Below are 21,634 nucleotides of genomic sequence, written 5' to 3'. Positions count from 1 at the left end.
ACACCTATGATTGGGTCTAATTGGCGTATTAGGACCATTCTCACTTGTGTTAGTGATTATTGGTTAGTTTGGGCACGGTTTGTGCTTGGAAGTGCATTTGGGTCGAAATTGCACTAGTTGTCAATTTGGGTTGATTTGTAAATCCACCCTAATTGTGTTGTTGTGTTTGTGATAATGGAATAGGTACATTCCATCGGTGTGTTGCGGATTATTCGGTGGCATTTCTTCAAGGCGACAAGGTGAGTGGAATATTTATACATGTAGGTATGTGGTTTATTTACTCGTACGCGATGTGGGCCTTTGGTGCCACATCGTAAGTAGTGGGCGTTATGTCACAAGACGGTGACATATTTGTTGGTATGATGGGATGGGAACTACAAGTCGGTAGTGTCTCGACAGGTTATTCACAAGTCGGTAATACCCTTGGGTGATTCACAAGTTGGTGACACCCTATAGTGTTCACGAGTCGGTGACACTTAGTGGCGCTTCACAAGTCGGTGATGTCACATGGCGTTCACAAGTCGGTGACCCATATGTATTGATGGGGGTTCACAAGTCGGTGATATCCTTGGGTGATTCACAAGTCGGTGACACCCTATAGTGTTCACAAGTCGGTGACACTTAGTAGCGCTTCACAAGTCGGTGATGTCACATGGCGTTCACAAGTCGGTGACCCATAGATATTGGAGTGTAGTTCACAAGTCGGTGACACCCTTTGATGAGTCACAAGTCGGTGACAACATACGAGTGAGACTCGACGTTATTGGTCGTCTACAAGTCGGTAGTGCCATAGCGAGGAACGGTTTGTTATATTTATGCATTATTGTGATTTAGTATATTATTGTGACGATTTATATACTAACGTTGTTGCTAGTCGTATGTTTGGTGTTGCTAGCTCGTTTATGCATTTTGTTTGCATGGTATTGTAAGTGGATGCGTGTAGGTAAATTACATATGTATATGTATAAGTATTGCATTCACTAAGCGTTAGCTTACCCTCTCGTTGTTGACTTTTTTATAGAGTGCATGGATGCGGAGGCTCGGGTAAGCGGGGACTAGTGGACTTGCGTAGTTGCTTTAGAAGGCTTGCTTTTGGATTGATTAGGATTGGGTAGCGTATCCCCAATCGCCATGCTCGGCCTTTATTTTGTATTACAAATCATGTGGTTGAAAACTTGTATTTTCGTACGAAAGTCGTAAAATGGCCGATGTTGGCCCGGTCTTCGTAAAACTAATTTTATTAATGGGACGTGTTAGTTCTACATATATTAATGTATGGTTAAAAGCGTTTTGTCTAAATACGCCGGGAAGTGGTCAAACATTTTCGCACTTTAAAGACTTTCCGGACAGGCCACTTTGGCGCGCCGCGCGGCCATATGGCGCGCCGCGCCATATGTTGTTCCAGCAAAAAAAAAAATTATCCGCGTTATTGGTTGGTTAACGGGTTGGGTTGTTACAGTTCATATTCCATCTGAAACATACATTCTAGCTCATATTCGGAATCATGTTCATGTTTTTGCTCAATGGTTGGTGTTGTCGGAACCGATGAAGATAAACTTTGTTTCGTTCACTTTTTGGTATATACTAGTTCTATTAATATTTCCTGTTTTTGTTTGATTTTATTTTTGGTAACTTTATGGGTTGGTGTTTAGGGGGATTTGATACTGCTCACGCTGCTGCTAGGTACGGTAAACAAATTATGAACTTACTTGTTATGTTTTTTTTTTCCTTTTCTGTATTGGATATTTAGAGTTTGATTGTTGATCAGAGCTTATGATCGAGCTGCAATTAAATTTCGTGGTGTTGATGCTGATATTAATTTTAACATAAATGATTAAGAGGAGGATATGAAACAGGTTGGAGTTTGTTAGAAAGATTTATTTATTATTAGTATTTGATATATATAATTATATATTATTATTAGTGTTTTTGGTTGAAGCAGATGATGGAGTTTTTGAAAGAAGAATTTGTGAACATACTAAGGCGACAGTGCACAAGGTTTTCATGGGGAAACTTGAAGTGCACAGGCGTGACATTACACAAATGTGGTAAATGGGAAGCGCGAATGGGGCGGCTTTTAGACAAAAAGTAATAGGATCTTCATCGTATAATAAGAGTGCTCCCAACGTACCCGCCCTGGGAGCCGCCCTGGCCACCTCCCACCTAGGAGCCGATGTCAGCGGACCGCCCAGGGTCTCGCCCACATGCTCGCCCAGCCCATCGTCCCTCTCTTCGTGCATCTGTGAAATATTTGTGGACGGTCTCCCAACTTTTTTTTAAATTTATTTGTTTTATATTTGTGAAGAAGATAAGTAACAGGTACGATGAAGATATAATTTAAATTGAAGAAGATGAATGCTATTTTTAATTTTTATTAATTGTGGGTCCCACAAAGTATGTGGTTAAAATGAGTTATAGGTACTTTTTTATTTTATTTTATCTTCGAGTGATATTTAATATTTATAATCAATTTACTTTTTAAGTTTTTTTTAAATGTAATTTAATATTTAATAATTCTTTTAATATTATTAATAATAAAAATATATTTAATTTAGTTAAAGTAATTAAATGTGGGTCCCAATTATTATGTGGAAGGAGTGTCATGGTTGGAAGTGTCATGGCCACCCGCTATGTACGCCACCCACCAGCCGCCACCCTCTCACCACCGCTGCCAGCATTTCGCCAGAGGTACCGCCAGTTGCTCCTGCAACGGGAGTAACGGGTGTAATAGTGGGGCCCACATCCAATTTTGAATTTTTATTCGGCCGTTGGTGTTTTTTTTTTTTTTTTTTTTTCTTTTTCCTTTTTCCAACCCATTTTCTATATAAATACCCCACAAATTAACCAAAAACATACATTCTCACTTTCAAATTTTAACTCTTTCAAAATTCACTCTCAATTTTTATACACAAAAATGGTTTCCACAAACACTGTTATGTTCGAGATTCATGGTGGCGGGTTGTTTTCCGATGACATGGACCGTTACGACGGTGGGGGTGTCGATTATGTAGATGTGCCGGTTACGGGCCTTCTAGTTGGCGAGTTGTTCGATTATTTAAGGCGAAACGCTCATTGCGATGAGATTTCGCATTTTACATACTGGAATAGCGAAAACGTCTTCGAGTGGCTCGAGGATAACGATAAATGGGCGTGGCTACTCGGAACCGCAATAATCAAATTCGCAAATGTCGTGTTGTATACGAAACATATTTGGGACGAGCTTCCTCACGAAACCGATGGTAGTGCGGATGGTTATTATACCGATTAATCGGTATTTTTTTATGTATTCGTGTTTTTTTTTTTACTCGTGCTTTTTTTTTACTCGTGCTTTTTTTTTTTTTTGTACTCGTGCCTTTTATTTTAATTTTAATTTTATTGTAATCGTATTTTTATTATTTAATGTAATCGTCTTTTTTATTAATTTTATTTGTATTTTATTTTGTTTATAAATGTTATTTATATTTAAGTTTTAAATAATAATAAAAAATGGGTAAAGTGGGGGTGGTGAAGTTTATGATAGTGAGTATTTAGTGAAAGGAATGTGAAAGAAATGTTAAAGGGTTTGTGCTGATGTGGCAGGGAAAATGTTAGTGAAAGAGCTGAACGATAGCAAGTGGCCTTAGTCTTGGGTTTAGTCCAGGGAAGAAAGTGCTGATGTGGCACCAGGACTAAGGGTGAAGGAACTTCACTCCATTGGGAGCACTCTAATTATTGTTATTATTTACGTATTAGATAATGCGTTGTTTTGAGCTAGGTGCATTTACCTTCTGGATTAGGTTAAGCTCATATGAGATTAGTGTGGGTAAACTATCTGCGTTTGCAGGTATATATATATCTTGGACTATTCGACAGTGAAGCAGATGCTGCAAGGTCGGTCCTAATTGATCATGACATACACATTTCAGCCTTCGTACTTGAATTATTATAGGACCAATATTTCGATCTGCAACCTCTATTTTTATGGATAATAGGGCTTACGATAAGACAGCCATCGAGTGTAACATAAGAGAAGCCGTGACAAACTTTGATGCCAGTACTTATGAAGGGAACACTTCTGCATTTAATCAAGGTAATTTTCATTTTATTTAATAGTCACTGCGTCTCTGTTTCTTGCGAATATTTTTCAAGTTTATAAACTTATTTATTTATTAAATTATTATGTGATGCAGGAAATGATCATGATTTGAATTTAAATTTGGGTATTTCATCCACTTCCGGTTCAAATAGAAATGAAAATTCGGAGAAATCCCATTTGAGCTCCGTTGACAACACTCGAAGTTTGCAGGTAATAATTATTCCAGATTCACATTTGTAGCTCAATTCTCTAAATTGATGCTATTTTTTTACTAATATACTCTTTTAACTGTATTGTATTGATGTATGAATGAATACAACTATGTCAGTATGAAATGCCTTATGATCTTAAAAACTAAATTTGTATTTTTAGGGATGTTTGATGAACGGTAGGGCCAGTGGCGGATCCAGAAAAAATTTTCACCGGGGACAAAAAAAAAAATTAAAACGTAAGGATTTTTTTCCCCACAAAATAGAGGTTTTGGGGCAAAATATAGAGTTTTTTTAGCAAAATTTAGAGGCTTTTGAGCAAAATACCAAGGTTTTAGGGCAAAATATGAAAGTTTTGAGACAAAATATAAAGGGTTTGGGGCAACAAAAAAAAATTTCCACCTGGGGCAAAATCGAAAACTCGAAAAAATTTACACTAAAATTTCGAAATCGTCGGGGGCGGCTGACCCCACTTGACCCCCTCCCTCCGCCCCTGGGTAGGGCTATAGCAGGGGCGGCATCACACGGACCAGCCAACTGGGGGTGGCAACTGCACGGTCAAAATCTTAATCACAACCAAGCAGCAGCAGCATCATCATCAGGATTTGCAGCTCCAGTAGCCGTTTGTATCATGACTTCTGGTGCAATCCACCATTCTAGAGATAACACCTCAATGGCGGCTCTCAACAACAATCATTCTTCGTCCATGGCTGCCGCCAGCTCTTCCCAATACTAGTACCAGATAAGGCGGCCACCACCTCTACCTTAATTACTATGTCTTTACACACTACGTTGTTTATATTGACCGGTTGATTGTTTCATACTCCATAGTACTTGCTATAGGCCCTGGTGCTAACTGCTAAGAAGCAAGCTGATACATATATGGGTTTGTGTTCTTTGTGTATACTATTTCCATACAGCTACAACGGTCCTTTATAACCATGATACGTTTCATTATATCAGAAAGAAAACCAATTCATTTTATTAATTGATGGTCAATTGATGTATATGTATAATCACACGAAAAAAAGAAGTCAAATTGAAATAAGTAGAAAGAAAGAAACCACTTTATAAACATTTGATGCATGCAAATTAACTTGGCTATCTTCACACTGAGTAGCGAGAACAGGAAGATTACTCTCCTGGAGAATAATCACTGGGATTAAATGATGCTAATAATGTACATCATATATATCCATAATAACTCAACTTCTGGAACAAGGTCTCAATCTCATAACTTGCTTTTTGCCTGCTAACACAAAACTAAAGGTCATTCATTAAAGGCATCAAGAATCGATGTATAAATATGTAACACTCGATATTCAGTAAAAAAAAAAGGCATATACAACATGTAGTATAGTGCAATAAGGATCACCTGCTGGTTTACGGAAGCCCTTGTTTCAGAAGGTTCAATCTTTCTCTCCAATCAAGTGAAGATAAATCAAGAGTATGCCATATGATAATATTTCTGGGTCCCATGGCCCACTCTACACGCCCAACAAGCTCAGAATTACCAAAAAGGCTGATCCAGTGAAGATCAAATACCAAAATTCCTGCTATACAGATCACCTGAACTAGGCACCCGGAATTTTGTATCTTCGTAACTTGAATAATATTTGTTATAGCCCAGTCTCTCATTTCTTAAAAGCTCTGCCATTGCAATATCATCCCAATGCCCATTAGAGATCCTTGGCTGTTGAAAATTACCCTGATAAGCGGATCGGTTGTTCGGTTCTACAAATCTAGAAGGAACGCCGTAAGAATCTGTCCTCTGGGAATACGATAAATTATCTCCAAGGTCACTAAATCTTTGGTTTTTTTCTATAAAAGATCTTTGCGCCAAATGTCGAAGCCTATTATCGGTTTCGAAAGAAGAAGGAAAGTTTGATCTCATGTCTAACCCTGGACTAGTGACCCCACCAGGAATTCTACCACCAACAGCCAAAATTGCAGGATCCATAAACTCAAGCTCACTAACACTGCCATTATATACAGGTTGAGTTGGTGCTTGATGCACTTTTCTCATTAAAGAAGATGTATCGAACATATGGTTTCCTGCAAGATAAATGGATGAACCAAAAAAAAAAAAGAAATAAGATAGCATATAAAAATATGTAATAATAATAAATAGTAGAATAAAGAATATGATACAGACCAGACAAAATATCATATGTCCGTTCCATCCGCTCATTGGAAGTGAAGCCTGGAGGTGGTGCTCTGCTGGGACCCATAAACCCGGGAGGGGCAGAAATTTGGGATCTTGTAGCTGTATCATCATATGTTAAGTAGATATCAGTATATAACAATATATAATACGAGTATACTGATTAAAGAACAAATAAATAAACAGGCATTACCTGGAATCTTATTGGAAGACAAAAACGAGTGGTTGCTAGCAGTACGATCAGATTCCTCATAGTTAAAAGAAGAGAAACCATTTCCATTGCTAAGCTGGCCCGCATAATCACGGTTTAAGTTCTGCTGACTAACACCAGAGCCCAAATCTCTTAAATTATGTGTAAAATTTGATCCACCATCTACGCATTCATCATCCTCTCTAGCAAACGAGAACCTTGACTGATTGCAGCTATGTGTTTTCCTTAAAGTCGCAACACTCTGAGACCCGTGTTGTTTATCGCTCTCGCTTAATAACTTAGTCAAATTCTGAGGGGAGGTTAATGACTCGTCCCAAGGGTCAAAATCCCATGACAGAATATCAGAAATAATACTGTCTTCTCCTTGATCTAGTGCATTTCTATGATCCCCGTTTGAAACATTAGCCGAGACATATTGTTGTTGTGGAGAATAAGTATGACCCACAAAATTGTTCATATCAGATGATTGAGGCGTATTATGTACATAGCCTGTATGTGTATGTGTAACAACTTCTGGATCCCTTAGTCTCTGATCATTGAAAGATGATAAATCATCTTCTACTTCTTTTATTGCAACTTTATGTTCTGTAACATAATCATCCATGGTGGAATTGGTGTCCACCTTTGCTTTATTTGAGATGAAAGGTTGTTCATCATCACATGGTTGTAATGCATGGTTCTTACCAATGCTGACTGATGACATGTCAGATGATAACTGGTCCAGGTCATTGTCTATAGTAGGTATTTCGGACACCGTTTTTCTGTAGTCTGTGCCCCTGACCCGTTTTGGAGATTCTAAATTTTCTTGCTTACGTTTTCCATCAGCAGATGGGCTTTCTTCACTATGTTTCTTCGGTATTTCATTTGAAAATGAAGAGGGGCCTACCACTGCTGTCGAAAAAGATAAGCTAGTACAGGTGTCCACCTTTTGCTTAGATGGTCCTTTGGAACTCAATACACTTGCAGCAACAGATTGATTATTTGTAACACGTGTTCCCCTGTACCATTATGGAAGGATTAGTTAGCAGGTCAATATGTGAAACTTTAGTATGATTAGGTTGACCAGAAGCCATGATTGTCATTTTACTTCTTAAGTTAAGAACGTGTTAAATATAATCACAAAATCATATCATATAATAATAATTAAATAATAACAATAATGTGTGAATAATGAAGGACATACCATGAGGCTGCTGCAGGAAGAGCTTCAGATCTCCCAGAACTACTATTTGGTGGTGAACTTTTTTTACTGTTTGTTTGGTCCTATTGATAAAAATGACAAAAAAGTGTCATTTAAGTCAAAGTCAAAGTCAACAGCTTCGTTGATCTTTTAATTTCAACATCTTCATTAACGTAAAAAATTTATTACTCTGTCCCATACAAATCATCACTATCAAATATCATTTCATCTTCTAGTTTTAGTTTTACACACTTCATCATAATAACATAACATGAGCTTTAAGTGATTAAGATAACCATCAAGATTGATTTTGATGACATAGAAAACTTATAGCTGAATAAAAGGAAAAAGGTCAACACCAAATATCTTACATTTGTAGTACTTTTACTAATAGGTTTTGCCAACGAGGTGCTGTTATAAGAGTAATCATCGGCTGCAGGTGGTAACGTATTCCCAGAACGGCATTGCATTTCATTTGTAGCTGCGGTAACTTGTTGAACTCTACCCCTTTAAAACCACTAAGTAAGTTAATTAACAGCCAACAAACAATTACAAGATTTCAACTAACAAATAACTGTTTGTACTACAAACTATATGTGTATTTAACAGCAACTCAAGTCAGGTTTAGTAAAAATGTGTGTTGCAAACAATTTCATAAAGATTAGAGCTCGTACACGTAATTTCATTACGAATCTACTTAGCAACACCAGTCTACTAATCATTCTTATAAACACAGCAAAAATTGTTTATTCTAGCCATATCACTTAACACGCTAGAATGTAAACCTCTAATAAATTTTTAGAGAAATAAAAATTAGTAGTAATGAACTTATGAACAGTTTAACATTGTGTATAAGCAACAAGTATATGCATTTAATTATGACAGATTAACACTACTAGTAAGGAACGTGTGTATTCATATACTAATTTCAATTTCAATATGAAATATTATGGTGTAAGCACGGGAAATTATCTTTGTTATAAACATAGGAAAAACTTGTTTGACTTTAGCCTTATCACTTAAGACGCTAAAGTATGTAAACCTCAATTACAGAGTAAATGTTCTCAAGAATAATAATTACAAATAGTATGAACACATCAATACTATTTATATGAGACACATATATTCATTATTAATTACCTAATACGGAGTACTATGATTTGACTTCTATTTTATGTAAAACTTCATATTTTTCTTAAGTCACCAAAATCATATTAAAAAATTGGTAAGAAAACTCTGATGTACTGCAAGAATGTTACGAATATTCTGGTTACAAAAGTACCTTGTATATTCTGATATTATTTCATCTTTAGTGAAACTATCCTCTTGTGATCCAAACTCATGCAAATACAAGCAATCAGGATTGGTGCAAGGCTGGACAAAAAAAATGAGATTACTTGATCAAAATATAGCAAACTTACACCATCCTGTGAGAACTTGTAAATTACTTTGAATAAAAAAATAAATAAATAAATTTGGTAAAATTAACTAATTTTCATATCGTACCATGCTTCTCAGCCATGCGTGACAATACTTTGTGGTCCCAAAACAGGCTCTGCAACAATTTTATCAATCCATTAGCTAAAAATAATAAAGAACAGAAACAATCTTAAATCATATTAGTTGGAATCTAACCTCAAAGGTCTACCCTCTAAAATGAACCCATGTACTGACTGTATACTTCGAACTGCTTCATCCTCCTTTGAGTATGTGATATATCTGGAAAATATAAATCAAAAACACTGCTTTAATAACTAAAGATAATTATACTGTTTATATGTAATAATCTGTGGACTAAAACACTACTTCAAAGATGCCAAAAACAAACATGAATTGAAGAGATAAAAAACGACAAGAACATTAATCTAGACCAATGTCCACTGTAAATGTTAGCAAGGGTAAATTAACTTACACACTACAGGTATTATTTGCAAACTGTTGAATGGCCCCAGCTGCTGTACGAGAAATAGAAACCTTTAGCACCTTTCCATATCGACCAAAATATTCTTTCCGCTGCAAAAGCTGGATTTTAAAATGTAACAACGTTAGAAACACGAAATAGTAATTCAAAAAAAAAAAAAATTGGAAATTAGTGATAGAGTAAGATAAGTACATCTTCATCTGCTAAACTAAGAGGTAGTCCCATAACGTAAACAAGGTTCCGTTGTATAACTCTGACACTACTAAGCTGCTTTCTACCTTCAGATGTTTTACTTTTTCCTTTTTGTGATTTATGTTTCTTCTCCACACTCATTTCAGCCACCAATCTGAGTAATTCAACACATGAATCCACCATAACCACCAAAATAAATAAAAGTCAATGGTTATCAAAAATCAACGATTGTCAAAGGTCAATGATTATCAAGTATATGTGTCAAGAACCAAACCTTTCACATTTAGATGTAGTCGAAACTATTTTTTCCTTGTTATAAGGAGTACGACATGCTGGACACCTCCCTTCAGTAGCATCTTTCTCAGCCATATCCATAATGTGGTGCCAACACCAAACACAAATCTGCAATGTGATTACATAGACCAAGCATTAAAATAATTTAAGAAAATACAATTAAAAAATTGAGAACTAACTCATTGTACAATTAATAAGAAAACTAGTTTAGGTTATACAACACCACTTGGTTGACAAAAGTAATTGATTTTCTAAAGTGCCTCTAATCAATTTACAAATACTAGCTTTCAAATAAGTGTAATGGAACAGATGCATATTTTAATAGCTAGTAACTTCGATTTCGACAAAAAGAAGGTAACTTGAGTAAAATGTCTGTCTTTAGAAAGAAAACGAAACATACATCATAGCCACATTTGCAAGGCTTCAGTTGCTGATCTGTCAAATCCATCTCCTCAGCACAAAGTGGACAAGTCTTTTCTCCTTCATCACTCATGGTTGCCTTCACATAGAAATCAAAAAACAAAACCTCAGTATAATAAAAATACATCATACATGCAAACACAAACCTCATAACAATTGTGATCCGAAAATATAAGCACATATATAAGAATGTTTAGAAAAAGTTCAGGATTATCTTGATTATCAATAAGCTAGATCACTCGCATGTACCTGATCCCAAATAATGCTCAGTCAACAAAGTTTGCAACAATAAAAAAACAATACTTAAATATAATCAGCTGCCAATTTCATACAGCATTCATATTGATTTAAATGCACTAACACTTACCTAATCCCAAAATCATGCTCAGTCAACAAAGATTGCAACAATAAAAAATAATACATTATTATAATCAGCTGCCAACTTCATACAGCATTCATATTGATTTAAATGCAATAACAAAAAGCTAACACCAAAAATTAAACCAGGAACAAATTCTAGAAACAAACTATTGTTACAAATCAAATTAAATCAATAAAAACATAATTACTCATAAATCTAACACTGATTCAATAACTTATCTAACCAAATAATCACTAACTAACACCTATCAAAAACTAAATCAGCAACTAACTTTTCAATAAATCTGAATTAGAGCTGCAATAAACTACGTAAGCTGCATCATCTATATCAACTCATCATAAAAAAACATATAATTCAATCGATTAAATAAAAGTCGTGCAAATCAATAAAATTCCGGATCTATGAAGGCTGGCGTTATAAATTATGAATATGAATTGATTTTGATTGTTTAATTGATTTTAAGATCTAACAATAAAAGATGAATCGATTGATGAAATTAAGATCGAATACTTACAGTAGCGAGATTGATTGATTTGAAAGAGTAAGATTGAGAAGCAAAGAAGATGAGAGCCACAAAGAAAGAAAGCCTAACTGAAAACGAGAGAGAGAATCGATCGTCTAAGGATGTGTTTTTTAAGCTTTCTCCGTTTCATTATTATTTGTATTTTTTCTATTAATTTATTATTTATTAATAAATAATTTATCATTGTATTATATTAGGGGATGATTCTCACACACACTTTTTTGATCCTCACACACCAATTGAGTATTATTAGAAGAGTAAAAGGTTAAAATAGGTGTGTGAGGATCAAAAAAGTGTGTGTAAGAATCATCCCCCATTATATTATATTATATATTATATATTATATTATATTATAGGGGATGATTCTCACACACACTTTTTTGATCCTCACACACCTATTTTAACCTTTTACTCTTCAAATAATACTCAATTGGTGTGTGAGGATCAAAAAAGTGTGTGTGAGAATCATCCCCCTATATTATATTATATTATATTATATTATATTATATTATATTATATTATATTATATTATATTATATTATATTATTATTATTATTATTATTATTATTATTATTATTATTATTATTACTAGTGAAATGACCCGTGGAACCACGGGGTTGTTTAAACGAAACAGTTTAATAATATGTTTTAGGTATTAAGTTAATGTAAATGTTAAAGTCATTTAGTTTAATAATCCGTGGAACCACAGATTTCGACTAAGAAACTCGTCGTTGTTAACTTTGTCAGAATAAATGAACTACATTAATTATCCCACCACCCTTTTACAATTTTTATTACAATTACTATTTTTCTTGTCATTAATAGTAGTTATTTATCATTAAAAGAGGGACTCAAAATACATGGTTCAACTTCACGATAATCATGATTACCAGTTTAGAAGCTGAAGAAGTTACATCATAAAAGAAGATATACAAATTCACGGATTTCAGCCCTAAAAAACTTCAAATCCAATAATTGTAAAAATCTTCAAATCCAAATTCATCGAGCACCTTCAATTTGAATCCAGAAACAAAAAAGAAGAGAGATGAAATAAAACAGTTGAAAAAGAAGAGACGTGCTTAAGGTAATCAATTATGTCAGGCACGCGCGTGCAGGTTTTGAAATTGGAAAAGGAATGATTCTTGAGGATGAAGTACATTGGCGTGTTTTTTTATATATAAAGAAACCCTAATTGAAGAGATAGAGAAGCCGTGCAACAATTAGTTATTTGTTGAAAAAGATTTAATTTAATATATATGTAGATTTAATTTAATTGTAAAAATAATTCTATTTATGACATCACCTAAATGTCTTCACAAAATTTTCTTTGTCTTTGATTTTTTTATAGAAGGAAAAAGTGTAATTATTACATCATCAATTTAGAATGTTAATAGAACTTATAGATAGATAGATAGATAGATTATTATTATTATTATTATTATTATTATTATTATTATTATTATTATTATATTTGTATGCATGTATTATATTTTATATATGTGAGAACTCCAATTTTCACGGAACCATGAGAACAACGTAGTCGTACAAAATTGAAGGTGGTCGAATAATTTCATGGTATGGTCGAACAAAAAAATTAGATGCATAATAATCACTTTTCGTTCTACATTTCTGTTCTACAATATACTGTTTTACATTTTTTTTGTTCGAACACAAACTAAATTGTTTCTAATTAATCTAGTTTTGTTCGAATTCAACTTTTGTTTCTAAATAAAACGCGATTTAAATTTTATGGTTTAGGGTTTAGTGTTTCGGGTTTAGAATTTTAAACCCAAAACTATAAACCGTTCGTGTAAAACGTCAAATTTAAACCATAAATCCTAAATCTAGACCCTAAAAAGTAAAAGATTAATTTAGAACATAATGTAGACCATTATGTAGAACATGAATGTAGAACAAAAATGTTTTTTGCATCTTTCAAAATTGTTCAGCCACAACCCCTATTTGTTCGGACGTCACATTTTTTGTTCGAACAACGAGTTCTCGTAATTTCTAGCTTAAAAGGTTCTTATAGTTCATGAAGTTAATAACATTTACTTACCGGAAAAGGTGTTACAATATATTGGAGTACAAAGTAACTTTCTAATGTATTTTACATTTCAAGCATTAATATTTTTAACAAAAGTGCACACCCGATTTCTAAAAACAATGTAGCGAAGGCATAGTCTAGGATATAGAAGGACAAATGCAATATAATATAACATAATATAATATAATATAATATAATATAATATAATATAATATAATATAATGTAATATAAATTACTATAATATATATATATATATATATATATATATATATATATATATATATATATATATATATATATATATATATATATATATATATATATGTATCATATATCATATAATATAATATAGTATAATAATAAAATAATATAATTATAAATATTATTTTAAAAGATATAAATATAAATAATAATAATAATAATAATAGTATAACAACAACATACGGAGTAATTATTTATGCTTTATTCTATTTTTATGTATGTACAGGGGCGTCTTCAGTACATGTTCAAAGTGTGCAGCTGAACTGGGCCCAAACTTTTGTAGGGGCCCAAAATTCTAAAATATATTATTCCGTAATGCATAGTTTTATATATAATAGCGAAATATCATTGAAATGACAATTGTTTGTGATTAAAAAAAATTTTATGCATGTTTGGTGAACTTTTTATGTATTAATTATTTTAGTAGTATAGTATTTTCATATGTATTAACAAAATTTAATGTTTATAAGGGGTCTATTTTTATATTTCAAACAGCGCTTCTAAATTATTGAGACGGGCCTGTCTATGTATATGTATGGTAACATCTAGCATCTATTTGTTCTTTTTGATTAACTTATAGCATCAAATAAGGGATGTTGTTATGAAAATAACTTATTCACAAGTATCTTTATTTGTAATGAATGGGTATTTTCTTCATACGTATTTTACTCACTTATTGAATCAGATATAAACTCGATTTATAATGTTATTAATGTTCATAATTATATTGTTATGTTTCATAATTAGATTGTGTCTTTTTTTTGCTAACTGGGGTAAATTTGATTATGTGTATATTGTGACGACTCGAAAATTTTTGATCAAATTTAAACTTAATCTTTATATGATTTCGACACGATAAGCAAAGTCAGTAATGTTGAGTCTCAAAAATTTCTGAACTGTTCACATGGATTCATTTAACTTTGACTACTCCTGACGATTCACGAACAATGGTGTGCAGATAAATATATATGTATATATATATATATGTATGTATGTGTGTGTATATATATATATATATATATATATATATAATAATGTGAAATAATAAAATACAATTGAAACATTAGAATTAATTAAAAATAATATATTAGATAATAAAGATGTATATATATATAGGACTTCTAAACATAATTAAAATTTCATGTATATTGTAATTTATATATATAGGGTATAATTAAAATTATATATGTATTATTATATATATTATGTAATATTTAAATATCACATAATTAAAAATATGTAATATATTAAATTATAAGTTGTTATAGTAATATTATTATTGAGGAATATTCATTTGAGTCCATAAATTAAGTTGAGATTCAAGGGATCAATGAGAGCGCGACATGTGTCGCGAAAATCACATGTGATTGAAAAAAAAATTCAAAAATTTTGTTTTGAAAAAAAAAATTTTATTTACTTAAATTTTTTTTTCAAAATTTTAAAAAAAAAAAATTTTTAATTTTTTTTTTTTACAATCACATGTGATTGAAAAAAAATTTTCAAAAATTTTTTTTTGAAAAAAAAATTTTTAATTTTTTTTTCAAAATTTAAAAAAAAAAATTTTAAATTTTTTTTTTTTTACAATCACATGTGATTTACATGCACAATCACATGTGATTGAATCGTACAATCACATGTGATTGGATTTGCCATGCATAATCACATGTGATTGGGTTTACAATCACATGTGATTGACATGCATAATCACATATGATTTTCAATCACATGTGATTTTTATAAAAAAATTCGAAAAAAAAAATTTCGCAAAAAAAATTCGAAAAAAAAATTTTAAAAAAAAAAATTTCAAAAAAAAATTTTCGATTTTTTTTTTCAATCACATGTGATTTTTCGCGCCACATGTCGCGTTCTCATTGGTCCCTTTGTTTTCAAGCAAATTTATGGATCCAAGTGATTACAACTCTATTATTATTATTTTAAATATTAATTAGGATTATTGATAATATTATATTTAAATATAAAATTTGATATATATAAATTGTTATAATGTTATATTGACTAAAAATGATTGTTATTATTAATAATATTAGTATTATTATAATTAGTATTATTATTATTATTATTATTATTATTATTATTATTATTATTATTATGGTTATAAATTTTATAGTTATTATTATTATTATTATTATTATTATCATTAATAATAATATTATTAGTATTGCTTGTATATTATTATAAATTATTATTTATTATTTATTATTATCTATAATAATAGGAGCATTATTATTATAGTTATAATTATTAATGAAATTGATTATAATCTATAAATATAAATATGGTTATATACAGATATATTATATAAATATATATACAGATTATATCATATATAGATATATATTACTAAATCCAATTCAATCATAATCAACTTTTCTTAATTTCCCTATGTTCTATTTCACTTGTGAGAAAGTGTCAATGCAATTTAAGATACAAACAACTATCTATCAATTCTTGTTACTGCACAAGTCAATTAATCATCTACTTAAATTATTCCCTACAATTCGTTTAGAAAGTAAAAAGAAAAAGAAGCTGAACTTGTTTATTCCTCTGTTCTTGGTTCAAATTATCAAAAGCTTCAAATACAAATTTAATTCAAAATCTGGAATTGCAGTTCTGTTAAGAATGATCTATGTAAACTATCTGTAAGTTTTCAACTTCCAATTCTTTCTATTTATTTCGAATCTTGAAGTCAAACTTTTAAATCAAAAAGTCAAATATTTTGTTCATGCGGAAATTCGAAGTTCTTTTGATGTTTCAGATTCAGTTGAGTATTCAAAAAGTTTCCAGGAATCATTTACAACATATTTCATGTTGAAATTATAATCTAAAACTATCTAAAATTTAAAATCCAATTTAGAGTTTATAGTGTTCTTGGTTCAATTATTCAAAAACTAGAATTCAAAGTCGATTGCAAAAATTAATAATGAAGTGTTGTTAGAAATCATTCACTTAAACTTTCTGCAAAATTCCAAGTTCCAATTCTGTGATGACCCGTCCAAATCCCTTTGGACGAATACATCATTCATCGATTTCACAGTGAGGTACTGACCTCTACATGATACATTTTGTAAACATTGCATTCTTTTGAAAAGGCACACCATAACTGAATATCAAATTCCAAGGTTTTTGGCGTTTGATGATTTCTACATATAGACAATCACCGTAATTAATAGTTTACAATTCCACATCCGTTGATAATGCAGTCAAAATAAGATACATAGTGATGATTTTGTGAATGCAACGTTTTCTCGAATAAAGCATGTATGACTCTATGCACATAGCTTGTATCACATATAAGCAAACAGCTGAAGACTTCTAGGAACCTGAGAATAAACATGCTTAAAATTGTCAACATAAAGGTTGGTGAGTTCATAGTTTTAATGTTGCGCATAAGCCGTATATAAAGATGGATCACAAGATTTCAGTTGTTTCATTCAGAAACGTTTATCAAAATATTCTACAAGATTGAGCATCCTGGTAACTAAACTTAACGTATATATAATAAGTACCCCTGTTTTAACATACATGCAACCAACATGTACAATACACGCAATCTAATGTGTACTAAACTCAAATAGCATACGTCTATTTTATAGTTCAGGCTAGGGTTTCTATACCTGGAACAGACGGGGATGTCAAGCCCTATGGATCCATATACAACTACTCGCACCTACCAGTTCTTATAAATGGCAGTTACTAGTTACCAAATTTAAGGGATTTTCGGTTCAAACTCAGTGTAGATTTTAGTATGTACTTGTATCCATTGCGTTTAAAATAAAGTACATGTATTCTCAGCCCAAAAATATAGATTGCAAAAGCAATTAAAAAGGGAGCATATGAAACTCACCTTATGAAGCGACCCGTCCTAATCCACCTGGACGAAGTCTTCAACATATGGTCCCATCGCGAGGTTCTGACCTAAATATGCCATGAACGACTCCATGTAATATCTTTAAAATGAGCAAATGCACAGCGAAAGATTTCTTTCATACCTGAGAATAAACATGCTTAAAAGTGTCAACCAAAAGGTTGGTGAGTTCATAGGTTTATCATAAACAATCATTTCAATAATTTCAATAGACCACAAGATTTCATTTAAACACTTGCAAGTGTATAAAATCCATTCGTATGATGAACACCTGGTAACCGACATTAACTTTAATGCATATAGAATATCCCCCGCATACTCGCAAGTATGCTATATAACGGTGATCGCAATCACCATTTAAATCGAAGTACTAAAGCAGTTCAAATTCTCTGACTGGGGCTGGTCAGTGCCCATAGATCTATCTTTAGGATTCGCATCAATTATGGGCCATTTCCCTAATTCTTAGGCTACCAAGCTAAAAGGGGCGATATTCGGTTTAATAATCCAACCATAGAATGTAGTTTTAAGTACTTGTGTCTATTTCGTCAAACATTTATAAAAGCAGCGCATGTATTCTCAGTCCCAAAAAAATATATATTGCAAAAGCATTTAAAAAGGGAGCAAATGAAACTCACTATACGATATTTTGTAGTAAACATATGCATACGACTGAACTGAATAATGCAGAGTTGGCCTCGGATTCACGAACCTATATCAATTATATATATTAAAACCTAGTAATCGAACAATTTATATATTATTAGTGAATTAATTGTTATTTTTAATTATGTGTTTTATTAATAACCTAGTTAATTACATTTATTAATATTAATTATAAAAGTATTAATATAGTTATGTTATATGTAGTAAATATGGTTTTATATAACTAATAGTTATTTGATAAAATAATATTGATAATAATAAATAAAAAGTTGTTTTATCCTATAATAATAATAATAATAATAATAATAATAATAATAATAATAATAATAATAATAATAATAATAATAATAATAATAATAATAATAATAATAATAATAATAAAAATGATAATTTTATAAAAATGATACTTTTAATAATAATGAATACTAATAATAATAACTATAAAAATAATGATTTTACTAATAATAATAATACTAATATTTATGTTAATAACTATAATGATAATAATATTACTAATAATAATACTAATACTTATGATAATAATAATAATAATAAGAAAAGATAGGCTACCTTCAAAACAAGCTCTAAAAATAAATGTCTCCGCCCGGGCTCGAACCCGAGACCTCTCGCTAACCCAACACCACACCAAACCATTGATCTGTTTCTATTTTCCTAATTTACACCCATACGAATTATTTGTAACCCGTATTTGTTTTTTGTTTCATTTTCTTCTTCTTTCTCATCATCGTTATCTTAATCTTATGATCATTTTCATAATCATCATCTAATCATCGTTTCCGTTTTCATCATCATTATCATGTATCATACATATTATCTCATCTTCACCATTATTTATTCTCGCCATTATTTTTATCGAATTTCCTCAAGATATAAAGTGGGTCAAGGGCTTGAATATAGAGCCCAATTGATATTGCTTAATCCAATAACAAAACAAGCCCAATTAGAGAGAAACAAACCCAGTTAGATATAACGACATATATCGATTGCCGTGGTTAGCTGGGTTCGGTTTTAGGGTATAACCCTCGAACGATAATGGAAGTGGAAACAGGAACAATACATAATCATCATCAACCATGTATCATTATCACATCCTAATATATATAAAGACTATTAGATCATGAACCAATTTCCTACACAAATATGCTCGCACTCGAACTGTGTAACATGCTTTGTGGAACGAGGGCCCCCACCCAATCATCAGGAAACAAAAAGTTGAAGCTTTTGAGAGACACACGGTCCCATGACCCATTATCAATACACGAAGTTGTTAATTCACAGGTTCTCAAAAATCAATTTCTTTTTAAGAGTGTTCCTTTTATTATTTAATGCAATTCTTGCATGAATATTACCACTTGTAATATTGAAAGAAAGAAATACGAATGAGAGTCATGACTATCTTCCTCTTCTTCGTTTGTCATGGCAAAAGTAGAAGGTATAGCAGTCTGTAAACACAACAGTAGGTTTACGATGGGTTGGGTGGTGAAACAAAAACAGATCAAAGGAACTGCAGTAACGACAGATTGTAGTAATAGTATCAGCAGGAACAAAACAGTATCATCATCTTCGTTTAGAACAGAAATTGAAACAGAAAGCTAGCGAGTAACAGATAGGGTTTTGGCTTCGGTTAGCTGCAATAGTAGCAAGATTAGCAGTTGTAAAATGAGTGATCGAAGTGGGGTGTGCGTGGGTTTGTTGGTGATTTTTCTTTGGTGGTCGAAGGATACAAACACTAACTAGTTTAATGGGTTTGTTATGGTTCGATGGTGATTGTCCTCGACTAAAACAAACAGTAGCAAAGGTGGCTCGATGATGGTTTAATGGGTTTGAACAAGAGATGAAAAATGGTAACACTTACAAGTTAAATAGTGGCTGTAGCAGCTCGATGATGAATCTTGGACATAACTGAAATGAAATAGTAGCAATATACGATGAGTTGGGGTGGTTTTCGAACAAACAGGAAGAAACCAAAGGTGGTGGTTCTTCATGGTTTGTGGTGGTGATGGTGAGATGAAAGTAGTGGTTTGAAAGGTGGTGTATTCGGTGGTCGTTCAAGACTAGAAAACAGAAAAGATAAGCGTAGTAGTAGCAAGGCAGTTCGATTAGAAACATGAAAAATGAAGTAGTTTTTCAATGGGTTGTAGATGGTAACCGAAGGTGAGGTGGTTGTTTGTTCTCGGTTTTTAAAGGGTGGTTACCGAAGGTTGAAGAGAGTGGTGATCGTTTGTTGTGGTTGATGGGTGGCGGTAGTGATTGTAGATTGGTGGTTATTTTTCTCCATATGTTATGTATATGTAAGTATATATATATATATATATATATATATACATGAAAATTAAGATTAGGAATCAAAGAAGATGAGTCATAATTAAAACCCAATCAGCAAACGAGAGAGAAAGTGCTCGTGAATGATGCAATTTTCAAGATTTTGGCTGTTACCTATTATTAGAATTATTTGTATATGTATAACAATATTATATTAGTTATGTAATTCATATATAATTATAATATCTATTATGATAGAGATGTAAACGTGTTTGATGAATGAATGAAACTTTAAGAATAGTAAAGTACAGTAAACTCAGTTAAATATCTACTGACAGTTTTACACGGTTTGCTATATCGTGGTCCGTTGATAATCAGTGGCGGAATAAAAGTCTTCCAAAAAATCCCAAATTTTTACATTATATATATGTATTTATTCTGATCATTAAATGTGATAAATGGGATCAAAAAGGTTCATCCATTATTTATTTTCGGTTTCAAATAATATGTACGGAGTATTATAATTTAAACTAAAAAGATAAAAATATTTCTATCAAACCTAAAATCTCCGTAATCCATTTATGGACTAACTTTTACTTCTAATCTTCACAAATTCGTATTAGATCTATATGAACACTAACGAAATGTCAACCGAGTATTACTGAGGTTTACTAATTAAGCTCGAAATCATTTATTTTTCATATACTATATGTATATATAAATACATTTTAATATCAGGTTTTATTATATAACTCTACATATATATATATATATATATATATATTTTCAAATAAATATATTTACAATTAACATTCATGTATATATATATATATATATATATATATATATATATATATATATATATATATATATATATATATATATATATATATATATATATATATATGTGTGTGTGTGTGTG

The 21,634-nt window shown here is 31.5% G+C and overlaps 1 protein-coding gene and 1 pseudogene across 1 annotated transcript; one reads left to right on the top strand and one right to left on the bottom strand.

Moving 5' to 3' along the window:
• The first annotated feature begins 1,636 nt into the window (after window positions 1-1,636).
• Window positions 1,637-4,433, top strand: LOC139870198 (APETALA2-like protein 1; annotated as a pseudogene).
• Window positions 4,434-5,298: 865 nt separating this feature from the next.
• On the bottom strand, window positions 5,299-11,692 carry LOC139870197 (uncharacterized). The gene is made up of 14 exons (XM_071858037.1): window positions 11,563-11,692; window positions 10,647-10,745; window positions 10,227-10,354; window positions 9,953-10,106; window positions 9,752-9,861; window positions 9,475-9,558; window positions 9,346-9,394; window positions 9,122-9,213; window positions 8,136-8,346; window positions 7,843-7,922; window positions 6,642-7,657; window positions 6,440-6,550; window positions 5,660-6,339; window positions 5,299-5,536 (listed from the first exon to the last, which is right to left on the bottom strand). The coding sequence occupies exons 2-13, from the start codon at window positions 10,737-10,739 to the stop codon at window positions 5,822-5,824; spliced, it is 2,646 nt and encodes an 881-aa protein (XP_071714138.1). The 5' UTR covers window positions 10,740-10,745; window positions 11,563-11,692; the 3' UTR covers window positions 5,299-5,536; window positions 5,660-5,821.
• Between the last annotated feature and the right edge of the window lie 9,942 nt (window positions 11,693-21,634).

Source organism: Rutidosis leptorrhynchoides, chromosome 10, assembly GCF_046630445.1.
Source record: "Rutidosis leptorrhynchoides isolate AG116_Rl617_1_P2 chromosome 10, CSIRO_AGI_Rlap_v1, whole genome shotgun sequence".
Lineage (NCBI taxonomy): Eukaryota > Viridiplantae > Streptophyta > Magnoliopsida > Asterales > Asteraceae > Rutidosis > Rutidosis leptorrhynchoides.
This window is presented reverse-complemented; position numbering and strand designations above follow the sequence as displayed.

Coding starts and splice junctions, on each gene's coding strand:
- LOC139870197 (XM_071858037.1), bottom strand. CDS start 10,739: ATGAGTGATGAAGGAGAAAAGACTTGTCCACTTTGTGCTGAGGAGATG. Junction 10,107..10,226: donor ACTACATCTAAATGTGAAAG/GTTTGGTTCTTG, acceptor TGAATTACTCAG/ATTGGTGGCTGAAATGAGTG. Junction 9,395..9,474: donor TTAGAGGGTAGACCTTTGAG/GTTAGATTCCAA, acceptor AAATTGTTGCAG/AGCCTGTTTTGGGACCACAA.